This window comes from Lissotriton helveticus, chromosome 1_1 (assembly GCF_964261635.1).
Source record: "Lissotriton helveticus chromosome 1_1, aLisHel1.1, whole genome shotgun sequence".
Lineage (NCBI taxonomy): Eukaryota > Metazoa > Chordata > Amphibia > Caudata > Salamandridae > Lissotriton > Lissotriton helveticus.
In genome coordinates this window covers 1,665,410,938-1,665,426,203 of record NC_136057.1, presented here as the reverse complement: position 1 = coordinate 1,665,426,203, position 15,266 = coordinate 1,665,410,938, and the positions used below count along the sequence as shown (strand labels likewise).

The window sequence follows — 15,266 nt, the reverse complement described above, 5'->3', positions numbered from 1 at the left end:
CTGGGGGGGCCATGAATCAGGAGACACTGGGGGGGCCATGAATCAGGAGACACTGGGGGGGCCATGAAACAGGAGACACTGGGGAGGGGGGGCCATGAAACAGGAGACACTGGGGAGGGGGGGGCATGAAACAGGAGACACTGGGGAGGGGGGGGCATGAAACAGGAAACACTGGGGGGGGGCATGAAACAGGAAACACTGGGGGGGGGCATGAAACAGGAAACACTGGGGGGGGGGCATGAAACAGGAAACACTGGGGGGGCCATGAAACAGGAAACACGGGGGGGGCATGGAACAGGAGACACTGGGGGGGGGCATGAAACAGGAGACACTGGGGGGGGGCATGAAACAGGAGACACTGGGGGGGCCATGAAACAGGAAACACTGTGGAGGGGGGGGCATGAAACAGGAGACACTGGGGGGGCCATGAAACAGGAGACAATGGGGGTGCTGGAACAGGAGACATCGATGGGAGCTGGAACAGGAGACATCGATGGGAGCAGGAGACATCGATGGGAGACACCGGGGGATGGGAGCTGTAACGGGAGACACCGGGGGATGGGAGCTGCAACAGGAGGCACCGGGGGAGGGGGGGCTGCAACGGAAAGCACCGGGGGAGGGGGGGCTGCAACGGGAGGCACCGGGGGAGGGGGGGATGGGAGCTGCAACTGGAGGCACCTGGGGAGGGGGGGCTGCAACGGGAGGCACCGGGGGAGGGGGGGATGGGAGCTGCAACGGGAGGCACCGGGGGAGGGGGGATGGGAGCTGCAACGGGAGGCACCGGGGGAGGGGGGTCTGCAACGGGAGGCACCGGGGGAGGGGGGGGGTCTGCAACGGGAGGCACCGGGGGAGGGGGGGGGCTGCAACGGGAGGCACCGGGGGAGGGGGGGGGCTGCAACGGGAGGCACCGGGGGAGGGGGGGGGCTGCAACGGGAGGCACCGGGGGAGGGGGGGGCTGCAACGGGAGACACCGGGGGAGGGGGGCTGCAACGGGAGACACCGGGGGATGGGGGGCTGCAACGGGAGGCACCGGGGGAGGGGGGGCTGCAACGGGAGGCACCGGGGGAGGGGGGGCTGCAACGGGAGGCACCGGGGGAGGGGGGGCTGCAACGGGAGGCACCGGGGGAGGGGGGGCTGCAACAGGAGGCACCGGGGGAGGGGGGGCTGCAACGGAAGGCACCGGGGGAGGGGGGGCTGCAACGGAAAGCACCGGGGGAGGGGGGGCTGCAACGGGAGGCACCGGGGGAGGGGGGGATGGGAGCTGCAACTGGAGGCACCTGGGGAGGGGGGGCTGCAACGGGAGGCACCGGGGGAGGGGGGGATGGGAGCTGCAACGGGAGGCACCGGGGGAGGGGGGGATGGGAGCTGCAACGGGAGGCACCGGGGGTGGGGGGTCTGCAACGGGAGGCACCGGGGGAGGGGGGGGCTGCAACGGGAGACACCGGGGGAGGGGGGGCTGCAACGGGAGGCACCGGGGGAGGGGGGGCTGCAACGGGAGACACCGGGGTCTGCAACGGGAGACACCGGGGTCTGCAACGGGAGACACCGGGGTCTGCAACGGGAGACAACGGGGTCTGCAACGGGAGACAACGGGGTCTGCACCGGGAGACCACGGGGGCTTCAACGGGAGACCACGGGGGCTTCAACGGGAGACCAATGGGGGGGCTTCAACAGGAGACAACCGGGGGCTTCAACAGGAGACAACCGGGGGCTTCAACAGGAGACAACGTTTGGGGGCTTCAACAGGAGACAACGTTTGGGGGCCGGGACACTAGACAACGTTTGGGGGCCGGGACACTAGACAACGTTTGGGGGCCGGGACACTAGACAACGTTTGGGGGCCGGGACACTAGACAACGTTTGGGGTCTGGGAGGGGGCCGGGACACTAGACAACGTTTGGGGGCCGGGACACGGACAGGAGACGACACTTGGGGGGAGGGGCTCGGACAGGAGACGACACTTGGGGGGAGGGGCTCGGACAGGAGACGACACTTGGGGGGAGGGGCTCGGACAGGAGACGACACTTGGGGGGAGGGGCTCGGACAGGAGACGACACTTGGGGGGAGGGGCTCGGACAGGAGACGACACTTGGGGGGAGGGGCTCGGACAGGAGACAACACTTGGGGGGAGGGGCTCGGACAGGAGACGACACTTGGGGGGAGGGGCTCGGACAGGAGACGACACTTGGGGGGAGGGGCTCGGACAGGAGACGACACTTGGGGGGAGGGGCTCGGACAGGAGACGACACTTGGGGGGAGGGGCTCGGACAGGAGACGACACTTGGGGGGAGGGGCTCGGACAGGAGACGACACTTGGGGGGAGGGGCTCGGACAGGAGACGACACTTGGGGGGAGGGGCTCGGACAGGAGACGACACTTGGGGGGAGGGGCTCGGACAGGAGACGACACTTGGGGGGAGGGGCTCGGACAGGAGACGACACTTGGCAGACCCTCCAGCATTTCGCGATTTCGCGATTCACGAAAAAATCGCGAAATCGGCAGATTAGCGCGATGGCCGCGATATCTGCTGATTTGGCCGCTAAAAAGGGTCTCCCTGAATAAAGGAAATAATTAAGGATCTTATTGGTTGCAATGTGGCGCTTACGTCACTAGGTGTCGCTGTTGAGCCGTAAAATAGTTGCTTCCTAATGGTCTGAATTACGTGTTATTGTGTCACATAAAGCTTAGTCTTACTAGCAGTGGTTGCAGCTCATCATGTGTGCCAGTGGGGTCGTAACCCCGTCACCACGGTGAGCCCGTGCGGCTCACCACCTCGCCAGCCGGACGATCGTGTAGTTCGGCTTGACAGAGAAATACCGCGTTGTTCCAGTAAGTGTTTACAGTCGGTTTTAATTACTCAAGTTTTCGCCACTGCCGGGCTGGCGCTGCTGACATGGCCGGGCAGTTGCAGCTGTACTTTTTTGCAGTTCCTCTGAAGCAAAGAGGGCATGGTTTTGTTTTCGCTATGGGGGCACCACAGAGAAGTCAGACGAGGGCATATCTTTATCGTGGCTCTCGTGCTCCTGACCTCCCCGCCCCCCAGACAACATAATGACTGTGACACTGATGTCGCTGGTCGCCCTTCAATTTCACACCCAAGGAGCCGAGAGAGGCCCCTCGGTATCATGTCGTTAAAAGCAAAACAGAGCCCCACTGAAGCTCCGGGAACAGCTGCCATCCTGGGACCGTAATAATTAGGGGGTCATTACAAAAATAATCATGTCCCAAAGAACAGCGCTGTGCATTTGTTAGAGGTATACTTTTTGTTCTTTGACTAAATATTTACCTCTAATGACTTTATTTTCCGAATTGAGTTACATTCTAACTTGGTTTTAATGAGTGTCACAGCGTTAAATTGGTGACTACTTCAGCAGCCATCAAGAATGTTAACACATTTTGGGTCTGTAAAAGAGAAGAAATATTGGTAAAAGCTATTGTCAAACGGGTTCTTAATTTGCACTGCAGTCAATAGGTTATAAAAAGGGCTGGTTCCAAGAAGAAGTTATGAAAAAATGAAACTTGCCCGAAAAAAGGTATTGATAGCTGTCTTTAATTCATCACAAAGTGTCACACATAACCAAGTGAAATATTACTCATAAATACCCTGCAAGCCTATAAATGTCACACATGGGAAAACAGAAAACCTGGCTTCTATGCCCATACAATCCAGACACCAGAGCACTCACCCCCTAACTAAAACCATTTACTGAAACTACAGAAACTGAGTTAACTGGCTAGTAAGATCCAGTTTCTCTGTGCTGGGAGACACACAGCAGAGTAATCACAGGGCTCTCTCTGATGCAGTTAAACAACATCCTGTTACTTCCTCCAGCAACAATTGCTCCAACGAACTGCCATCACAAGTCAGCCTTGTGTACTAAATATCAATATTGCATAATCTGCATGGTGCGGCTGAGATTATCTTCTGAGCAGGTACAGTGCCTGCTTGCCCCCTGTTGCTGAGCACTGCTGTCATGCAGTCTATGTCCCGTTAGTGTCCTTCATTTCTGGTACTTCTAATCAATTTTAAGATATAATTAGAGCTTTGTGTTGCTCAGTGGATAGTAATTTCTAATTGTTGTATGTTTCCTGCCTCTTCATTGCTTGATTTTGCTTGTGAGAAAACGTCACTCATATTCGTTGAAATGTCACTCATAATTACACTAAAATTATGAAAATGTCACACATAGCAGTCTGAAACCTTGGCAGCTATGATTTTTTTATTCAGCAAAACAAAACCTGCTAGTGGGGGGCCCGGAGAACAACAAAATCAGAGAGTTTCCTCCCGGCAAGTGGATGACTTTTCACCCTGTGGCTGCCAGTAACGTAACAAGAGAATTCTGTTGGCCTTTGCAGATTGACTTTTTCAGTGCACATGGCATGGTTTACAGAGTGAAAAGGTTCCCGGTTTAGAGAGGGAGCTGTAATCTTGCTTGCTGAGAAGCTTGAAGATTGTGCACCTCCACTTTGTATGCGCCTTGCTTCTTCTTCTGTTTGATCGTAAAGGGGAGTCGGGAACCTTTTAGTTGTTGAGGCTTTCAAAGAGTATTGTGAAGCAGGGGTCAGTTCTATCTTCTAGGTGAAAGTTGAGGCCGCTGAGGAGTATGAAGGCTCTGGAGTTGATTGTAAGCATGAGCAATGAAGTCCATGATGATGCTGGTGAAAGTAGCTCGTGGTCTGGGTGGTCAGTAGACAAGGGTTCCATTTAGGGTTAAGTTTTAAGAGATTTGTAGATTAAAGTTCAGGTGAGTCCATGTGTGGGGTGGTGCTTTCCATGGACATTAAGCAATTGATGGAGCCTTTGAAGAGGTTATAAATATGCTCTACCATTTTTTTAAAGGTGAAGATTGCACCTGATAATGTACATGTACACAAATTGGTGAAATAACTAGTAAGCAGGAGGTGACCTCCCTATGCAGTCTGTCTCACTTATTTGGATCAGCCACTACGATCCTGTGCCCTAGGGTGCCTGAGGAAGAGTTTTCCTGCCTCACAGATCAAGGAGGGAGCGGTACCTGGCAGGGGTACATACATGGGCACTAGAACATCCTAGAGAGAAATCCAGCTCCTTCCTGCGAGGTTAGGACCAGAGCTGTGCTTCTGTAGAGTTGCAGACACTTTAAACATGCCTATTGCAAAGTGGAATGTTCTGCTGAAACAGTTTCCATTGATTTCAGACTGAAAATGAATGATTTTGAGTAAAATAAAATGCCGCAAAAATGCCGCTAAATTTCCATATTTGTGCCGCTAAATTTCCATATTTGTGCCGCTAAATTTGCTAATCCATGCCGCTATATCCTGGGGGGTCTGACTTGGGGGGAGGGGCTCGGACAGGAGACGACACTTGGGGGGAGGGGCTCGGACAGGAGACGACACTTGGTGGGAGGGGCTCGGACAGGAGACGACACTTGGTGGGAGGGGCTCGGACTGGAGACGACACTTGGGGGGAGGGGCTCGGACTGGAGACGACACTTGGGGGGAGGGGCTCGGACAGGAGACGACACTTGGGGGGAGGGGCTCGGACAGGAGACGACACTTGGGGGGAGGGGCTCGGACAGGAGACGACACTTGGGGGGAGGGGCTCGGACAGGAGACGACACTTGGGGGGAGGGGCTCGGACAGGAGACGACACTTGGGGGGAGGGGCTCGGACAGGAGACGACACTTGGGGGGAGGGGTTCGGACAGGAGACGACACTTGGGGGGAGGGGCTCGGAGAGGAGTGTCTCGGAGAGGAGACGACACTCGGCTGGGACAAGAGACACCGGGGTGGGCTGGGACAAGAGACACCGGGGTGGGCTGGGACAAGAGACACCGGGGTGGGCTGGGACAAGAGACACCGGGGTGGGCTGGGACAAGAGACACCGGGGTGGGCTGGGACAAGAGACACCGGGGTGGGCGGGACAGGAGACACCGGGGTGGGCTGGGACAGGAGACACCGGGGTGGGCTGGGACAGGAGACACCGGGGTGGGCTGGGACAGGAGACATCGGGGTGGGCTGGGACAGGAGACACCGGGGGGGGGGCTGGGACAAGAGATACCGGGGTGGGGGGGCTGGGACAAGAGATACCGGGGGGGGGGCTGGGACAAGAGATACAGGGGGGGGGCTGGGACAAGAGAAACCGGGGGGGGGGCCTGGGACAAGAGACACCGGGGGGGGGCCTGGGACAAGAGACACCGGGGGGGGGCCTGGGACAAGAGACACCGGGGGGGGGCCTGGGACAAGAGACACCGGGGGGGGGGCTGGGACAAGAGATACCGGGGGGGGGGCTGGGACAAGAGACACCGGGGGGGGGCCTGGGACAAGAGACACCGGGGGGGGGCCTGGGACAAGAGACACCGGGGGGGGCTGGGACAAGAGATACCGGGGGGGGGGCTGGGACAAGAGACACCGGGGGACACCAGGGGGGGCTGGGACAAGAGACACCGGGGGGGGGCTGGGACAAGAGACACCGGGGGGGGGGGCTGGGACAAGAGACACCGGGGGGGGGGCTGGGACAAGAGACACCGGGGGGGGGGGCTGGGACAAGAGACACCGGGGGGGGGGCTGGGACAAGAGACACCGGGGGGGGCTGGGACAAGAGACACCGGGGGACACCAGGGGGGGCTGGGACAAGAGACACCGGGGGGGGGCTGGGACAAGAGACACCGGGGGACACCAGGGGGGCTGGGACAAGAGACACCGGGGGGGGGGGGGCCTGGGACAAGAGACACCGGGGGGGGGCTGGGACAAGAGACACCGGGGGGGGGGGGCTGGGACAAGAGACACCGGGGGGGGGGCTGGGACAAGAGACACCGGGGGGGGCCTGGGACAAGAGACACCGGGGGGAGGCTGGGACAAGAGACACCGGGGGGGGGGCTGGGACAAGAGACACCGGGGGGGGTCCTGGGACAAGAGACACCGGGGGGGGGGGGCTGGGACAAGAGACACCGGGGGGGGGGCTGGGACAAGAGACACCGGGGGGGGGCTGGGACAAGAGACACCGGGGGGGGGCTGGGACAAGAGACACCGGGGGACACCAGGGGGGGCTGGGACAAGAGACACCGGGGGGGGGGGCTGGGACAAGAGACACCGGGGGGGGGGGCTGGGACAAGAGACACCGGTGGGGGGGGGGGGTTGGGACAAGAGACACCGGTGGGGGGGGGGGCTGGGACAAGAGACACCGGTGGGGGGGGGGTGGGCTGGGACAGGAGACACCGGGATGGGCTGGGACAGGAGACACCGGGGAGGGCTGGGACAAGAGATACCGGGGGGGGGGGCTGGGACAAGAGACACCGGGGTGGGCTGGGACAAGAGATACCGGGGGGGGGGCTGGGACAAGAGACACCGGGGGACACCAGGGGGGGCTGGGACAAGAGACACCGGTGGGGGGGGGGGCTGGGACAAGAGACACCGGTGGGGGGGGGGGCTGGGACAAGAGACACCGGTGGGGGGGGGGGCTGGGACAAGAGACACCGGTGGGGGGGGGGGCTGGGACAAGAGACACCGGTGGGGGGGGGGGCTGGGACAAGAGACACCGGTGGGGGGGGGTGGGCTGGGACAGGAGACACCGGGATGGGCTGGGACAGGAGACACCGGGGAGGGCTGGGACAAGAGATACCGGGGGGGGGGGCTGGGACAAGAGACACCGGGGTGGGCTGGGACAAGAGATACCGGGGGGGGGGCTGGGACAAGAGACACCGGGGGGGCTGGGACAAGAGACACCGGGGGGGGGGCTGGGACAAGAGACACCGGGGGGGGGGCTGGGACAAGAGACACCGGGGGGGGGGCTGGGACAAGAGACACCGGGGGGGGGGCTGGGACAAGAGACACCGGGGGGGGGCTGGGACAAGAGACACCGGGGGGGGGGGCTGGGACAAGAGACACCGGGGGGGGGCTGGGACAAGAGACACCGGGGGGGGGCTGTGACAAGAGACACCGGGGGACACCAGGGGGGGCTGGGACAAGAGACACCGGGGGGGGGGGCTGGGACAAGAGACACCGGTGGGGGGGGGGGGGCTGGGACAAGAGACACCGGTGGGGGGGGGGGGCTGGGACAAGAGACACCGGTGGGGGGGGGGGGCTGGGACAAGAGACACCGGGGTGGGCTGGGACAGGAGACACCGGGGTGGGCTGGGACAGGAGACACCGGGGTGGGCTGGGACAGGAGACACCGGGGTGGGCTGGGACAGGAGACACCGGGGTGGGCTGGGACAAGAGATACCAGGGGGGGCCTGGGACAAGAGACACCGGGGGGGGGCTGGGACAAGAGACACAGGGGTGGGCTGGGACAGGAGACACCGGGGGGGGCTGGGACAAGAGACACCGGGGGGGGGCTGGGACAAGAGACACCGGGGGGGGGCTGGGACAAGAGACACCGGGGGGGGGCTGGGACAAGAGATACCGGGGGGGGGCCTGGGACAAGAGACACCGGGGGGGCTGGGACAAGAGATACCAGGGGGGGCCTGGGACAAGAGATACCAGGGGGGGCCTGGGACAAGAGACACCGGGGGGGGCTGGGACAAGAGACACCGGGGGGGGGCTGGGACAAGAGACACCGGGGGGGGGCTGGGACAAGAGACACCGGGGGGGGGGCTGGCACAAGAGACACCGGGGGGGGGGGGCTGGGACAAGAGATACCGGGGGGGGGGGGCTGGGACAAGAGACACCGGGGGGGGGGCTGGGACAAGAGACACCGGGGGGGGGGCTGGGACAAGAGACACCGGGGGGGGGGGCTGGGACAAGAGACACCGGGGGGGGTCCTGGGACAAGAGACACCGGGGGGGGTCCTGGGACAAGAGACACCGGGGGGGGGCTGGGACAAGAGACACCAGGGGGGGGGGGCTGGGACAAGAGACACCGGGGGGGCCTGGGACAAGAGACACCGGGGGGGGGGGGCCTGGGACAGGAGACACCGGGGGGGGGGGCTGGGACAAGAGACACCGGGGGGGGGCTGTGACAAGAGACACCGGGGGACACCAGGGGGGGCTGGGACAAGAGACACCGGGGGACACCAGGGGGGGCTGGGACAAGAGACACCGGGGGGGGGGGGCCTGGGACAAGAGACACCGGTGGGGGGGGCTGGGACAGGAGACACCGGGGGGGGTGGGCTGGGACAAGAGACACCGGTGGGGGGGGGGCTGGGACAAGAGACACCGGTGGGGGGGGGGCTGGGACAAGAGACACCGGTGGGGGGGGGGCTGGGACAAGAGACACCGGTGGGGGGGGGGGGCTGGGACAAGAGACACCGGTGGGGGGGGGGGCTGGGACAAGAGACACCGGGGGGGGGGGCTGGGACAAGAGACACCGGGGGGGGGGGGCTGGGACAAGAGATACCAGGGGGGGCCTGGGACAAGAGACACCGGTGGGGGCCTGGGACAAGAGACACCGGTGGGGGGGGCTGGGACAGGAGACACCGGGGGGGGGGGGCTGGGACAAGAGATACCGGGGGGGTGGGCTGGGACAAGAGACACCGGGGTGGGCTGGGACAGGAGACACCGGGGGGGGGGCTGGGACAGGAGACACCGGGGGGGGGGCTGGGACAGGAGACACCGGGGGGGGGGCTGGGACAGGAGACACCGGGGGGGGGGCTGGGACAGGAGACACCGGGGGGGGGCTGGGACAGGAGACACCGGGGGGGGGGCTGGGACAGGAGACACCGGGGGGGGGGCTGGGACAAGAGACACCGGGGGGGGCTGGGACAAGAGACACCGGGGGGGGGCTGGGACAAGAGACACCGGGGGGGGGGGGGCTGGGACAAGAGATACCGGGGGGGGGGGGCTGGGACAAGAGATACCGGGGGGGGGGGCTGGGACAAGAGATACCGGGGGGGGGGGCTGGGACAAGAGATACCGGGGGGGGGCTGGGACAAGAGATACGGGGGGGGGGGCTGGGACAAGAGACACCGGGGGGGGGGGGCTGGGACAAGAGACACAGGGGGGGGGCTGGGACAAGAGACACCGGGGGGGGTCCTGGGACAAGAGACACCGGGGGGGTCCTGGGACAAGAGACACCGGGGGGGGTCCTGGGACAAGAGACACCGGGGGGGGTCCTGGGACAAGAGACACCGGGGGGGGTCCTGGGACAAGAGACACCGGGGGGGGGCTGGGACAAGAGACACCGGGGGGGGGCTGGGACAAGAGACACCGGGGGGGGGGGGCTGGGACAAGAGACACCGGGGGGGGGGGCTGGGACAAGAGACACCGGGGGGGGGGCTGGGACAAGAGACACCGGGGGGGGGCTGGGACAAGAGACACCGGGGGGGGGGCTGTGACAAGAGACACCGGGGGACACCAGGGGGGGCTGGGACAAGAGACACCGGGGGGGGGCTGGGACAAGAGACACCGGTGGGGGGGGGGGGGGGCTGGGACAAGAGACACCGGTGGGGGGGGCTGGGACAAGAGACACCGGGGGGGGGCTGGGACAAGAGACACCGGGGGGGGGCTGGGACAAGAGATACCAGGGGGGGCCTGGGACAAGTGATACCAGGGGGGGCCTGGGACAAGAGACACCGGTGGGGGGGGCTGGGACAGGAGACACCGGGGGGGGTGGGCTGGGACAAGAGATACCGGGGGGGGGGGGCTGGGACAAGAGACACCGGGGTGGGCTGGGACAGGAGACACCGGGGTGGGCTGGGACAGGAGACACCGGGGTGGGCTGGGACAGGAGACACCGGGGTGGGCTGGGACAAGAGACACCGGGGTGGGCTGGGACAAGAGACACCGGGGGGGGGGGCTGGGACAAGAGACACCGGGGGGGGGGGCTGGGACAAGAGACACCGGGGGGGGGGCTGGGACAAGAGACACCGGGGGGGGGGCTGTGACAAGAGACACCGGGGGACACCAGGGGGGGCTGGGACAAGAGACACCGGGGGGGGGGCTGGGACAAGAGACACCGGTGGGGGGGGGGGGGGCTGGGACAAGAGACACCGGTGGGGGGGGCTGGGACAAGAGACACCGGGGGGGGCTGGGACAAGAGACACCGGGGGGGGGCTGGGACAAGAGATACCAGGGGGGGCCTGGGACAAGTGATACCAGGGGGGGCCTGGGACAAGAGACACCGGTGGGGGGGGCTGGGACAGGAGACACCGGGGGGGGTGGGCTGGGACAAGAGATACCGGGGGGGGGGGCTGGGACAAGAGACACCGGGGTGGGCTGGGACAGGAGACACCGGGGTGGGCTGGGACAGGAGACACCGGGGTGGGCTGGGACAGGAGACACCGGGGTGGGCTGGGACAAGAGACACCGGGGTGGGCTGGGACAAGAGACACCGGGGGGGGGGGCTGGGACAAGAGACACCGGGGGGGGGCCTGGGACAAGAGACACCGGGGGGGGGCTGGGACAAGAGACACCGGGGGGGGGCTGGGACAAGAGATACCGGGGGGGGGGCTGGGACAAGAGACACCGGGGGGGGGGCCTGGGACAAGAGACACCGGGGGGGGGGGGGGCTGGGACAAGAGACACCGGGGGGGGGGGGGCTGGGACAAGAGACACCGGGGGGGGGGCTGTGACAAGAGACACCGGGGGACACCAGGGGGGGCTGGGACAAGAGACACCGGGGGGGGGGCTGGGACAAGAGACACCGGTGGGGGGGGCTGGGACAAGAGACACCGGTGGGGGGGGGGCTGGGACAAGAGACACCGGGGGGGGGGCTGTGACAAGAGACACCGGGGGACACCAGGGGGGGCTGGGACAAGAGACACCGGGGGGGGGGGCTGTGACAAGAGACACCGGGGGACACCAGGGGGGGCTGGGACAAGAGACACCGGGGGGGGGGCTGGGACAAGAGACACCGGTGGGGGGGGGGCTGGGACAAGAGACACCGGTGGGGGGGGGGCTGGGACAAGAGACACCGGGGGGGGGGGCTGTGACAAGAGACACCGGGGGACACCAGGGGGGGCTGGGACAAGAGACACCGGGGGGGGGGCTGGGACAAGAGACACCGGGGGGGGCTGGGACAAGAGACACCGGGGGGGGGCTGGGACAAGAGATACCGGGGGGGGGCTGGGACAAGAGACACCGGGGGGGGGGGCCTGGGACAAGAGACACCGGGGGGGGGGGGCTGGGACAAGAGACACCGGGGGACACCAGGGGGGGCTGGGACAAGAGACACCGGGGGGGGGGCTGGGACAAGAGACACCGGTGGGGGGGGGGGCTGGGACAAGAGACACCGGTGGGGGGGGGGCTGGGACAAGAGACACCGGGGGACACCAGGGGGGGCTGGGACAAGAGACACCGGGGGGGGGGGCTGTGACAAGAGACACCGGGGGACACCAGGGGGGGCTGGGACAAGAGACACCGGGGGGGGGCTGGGACAAGAGACACCGGGGGGGGGGCTGGGACAAGAGACACCGGTGGGGGGGGGGCTGGGACAAGAGACACCGGTGGGGGGGGGGCTGGGACAAGAGACACCGGGGGGGGGGGCTGTGACAAGAGACACCGGGGGACACCAGGGGGGGCTGGGACAAGAGACACCGGGGGGGGGGGCTGGGACAAGAGACACCGGGGGGGGGGCTGGGACAAGAGACACCGGTGGGGGGGGGCCTGGGACAAGAGACACCGGTGGGGGGGGGGGGCTGGGACAAGAGACACCGGTGGGGGGGGGGGCTGGGACAAGAGACACCGGTGGGGGGGGGGGCTGGGACAAGAGACACCGGTGGGGGGGGGGCTGGGACAAGAGACACCGGTGGGGTGGGCTGGGACAAGAGACACCGGGGTGGGCTGGGACAAGAGACACCGGGGTGGGCTGGGACAAGAGACACCGGGGTGGGCTGGGACAAGAGACACCGGGGTGGGCTGGGACAAGAGACACCGGGGGGGGGCTGGGACAAGAGACACCGGGGGGGGGCCTGGGACAAGAGACACCGGGGGGGGGCCTGGGACAAGAGACACCGGGGGGGGGGCTGGGACAAGAGACACCGGGGGGGGGCTGGGACAAGAGACACCGGGGGGGGGGCTGGGACAAGAGACACCGGGGGGGGGGGCTGGGACAAGAGACACCGGGGGGGGGGGCTGGGACAAGAGACACCGGGGGGGGGGCTGGGACAAGAGACACCGGGGGGGGGGGGGCTGGGACAAGAGACACCGGGGGGGGGGCTGGGACAAGAGACACCGGGGGGGGGGGCTGGGACAAGAGACACCGGGGGGGGGGCTGGGACAAGAGACACCGGGGGGGGGGGCTGGGACAAGAGACACCGGGGGGGCTGGGACAAGAGACACCGGGGGGGGGGGCTGGGACAAGAGACAGGGGGGGGCTGGGACAAGAGACAGGGGGGGGGCTGGGACAAGAGACAGGGGGGGGGCTGGGACAAGAGATAGGGGGGGCTGGGACAAGAGATAGGGGGGGGCTGGGACAAGAGATAGGGGGGGGGCTGGGACAAGAGACAGGGGGGGCTGAGTGAAGAGACACAGGGGGGCTGAGTGAAGAGACACAGGGGGGGCTGAGTGAAGAGACAGGGGGGGCTGAGTGAAGAGACAGGGGGGGCTGAGTGAAGAGACAGGGGGGGCTGAGTGAAGAGACACGGGGGGCTCAGTGAAGAGACACGGGGGGCTCAGTGAAGAGACACGGGGGGCTCAGTGAAGAGACACGGGGGGCTCAGTGAAGAGACACGGGGGGCTCAGTGAAGAGACACGGGGGGGCTCAGTGAAGAGACACGGGGGGCTGAGTGAAGAGACACGGGGGGCTGAGTGAAGAGACACGGGGGCTGAGTGAAGAGACACAGGGGGGCTGAGTGAAGAGACAGGGGGGCTGAGTGAAGAGACACAGGGGGGGCTGAGTGAAGAGACACAGGGGGGGCTGAGTGAAGAGACAGGGGGGCTGAGTGAAGAGACACAGGGGGTGCTGAGTGAAGAGACAGGGGGGGCTGAGTGAAGAGACAGGGGGGGCTGAGTGAAGAGACAGGGGGGGGCTGAGTGAAGAGACAGGGGGGGGCTGAGTGAAGAGACAGGGGGGGGCTGAGTGAAGAGACAGGGGGGGGCTGAGTGAAGAGATACTGGGGGGGGCGAGTGAAGAGATACTGGGGGGGGCGAGTGAAGAGCTACTGGGGGTGGGGGGCGAGTGAAGAGACACTGGCAGGGGCTGAGTGTAGAGACGGTAGGGGCGAGAAGACAGTAGGGGAGAAGAGAAGAGGCCCTGGGTCTGGACGTGTCTGAGGGGCGGTGGGTGCCTGAGAGTAAAGACCGAGGGCTTGCCTCGAAGCCGGATGGCAGCTTCCTCATTTGCTTCCCTCTTCTCCCCCCTCCCCATTACCAGGCACCGGGATCCACCCTCTCCTGCCCAGGGTTCACCTCCGTACCTTCGGACAGCTCGAGCTCCAGCTCCGCCAGCTGCTCCCGGATCTCCCGCGGCAGGGAGCCCACCTCCAGGCCGCGCTCCGCCATCCTGAGCCCGGCGATCAAACCACACAGGCCGGGAAGCCGCCGCGCCAGCACCGCCCGCCGCCGCCCGCCATGCTCCGAGTGCTGGGGGAGGAGAGCGCGGCCCGGGCCGTGCGAGGGCCACCTGGCGGGGGCCGGGAGCTCTGCAGGCGGCGCGCTCTCACACCGCGCCCTCTGCTGGACGGAGCCTGAACAACTCGACATTTGGCGGAGAATGAGCTCGCCCTGCAGCAGCACCGACAGAGGCCACTGCATCATTGGAAACACAACAGCGTGCCTTTTAATAGAAAATTCAAATACTTTTGGGAAATGCCAATGCAATCTAGCTGCTCCTGACAAAATCCTATAGCTACAAGTAAGCGAGACAAAAATATTTGCAGGGCCGACCCAGCTAGAGCCAGGGCTCCTATGTTTTCCTGTTCGAAGCATGAGTAACTAATTTAGACATATTTTTTCTGTTCCTTCTGGCGCGTGTATTGCTACATTTATAAAGGGGTGCGAAGTCCTTTAGATTCCAAAAGGCACACAAAACAATCTGGACTCGTGCTCGAAACTGGCAAATTTGACAATACTTTTTTCCAAGTCAGACTATGTCAGAGGCAAGCAGCCAAAACATTTCTCATGTTAAATATGCAATGTATCCATTACATATACATACTTTAAATATATAAACCACCTTACAGTGTGATATAATATTCATTTTACATTTCGGTGTGGCAGAACCTTGAGTCACAAGAAAAGTCATGAGTAAGTCAAAAGAAGAATTGGGACACTCAAACTCATCTCCTCTTGTTTCCAGTTTTGTAACAATAGGCACTCGTTTGTAAATGCTTCTCAACAATAGAGTTGACATGCAAGGTGCACATATCACATGATAAACCAACATGAGACCATGGACGTAACAAATGCCCCC

At 64.5% G+C, this 15,266-nt stretch overlaps 1 protein-coding gene across 1 annotated transcript in view; it reads right to left on the bottom strand.

Moving 5' to 3' along the window:
* The window catches only part of DIP2B (DIP2 acetate--CoA ligase B (putative)), an 805,292-nt gene extending 790,755 nt beyond the window's left edge, over nt 1-14,537 (bottom strand). Inside the window, exon 1 of the mRNA XM_078688921.1 lies at nt 14,272-14,537. Coding sequence (XP_078545047.1) covers nt 14,272-14,356 — 85 coding nt within the window. The 5' untranslated portion in view covers nt 14,357-14,537. The remainder of the gene's footprint in view (nt 1-14,271) is intronic.
* Nucleotides 14,538-15,266: the final 729 nt, after the last annotated feature.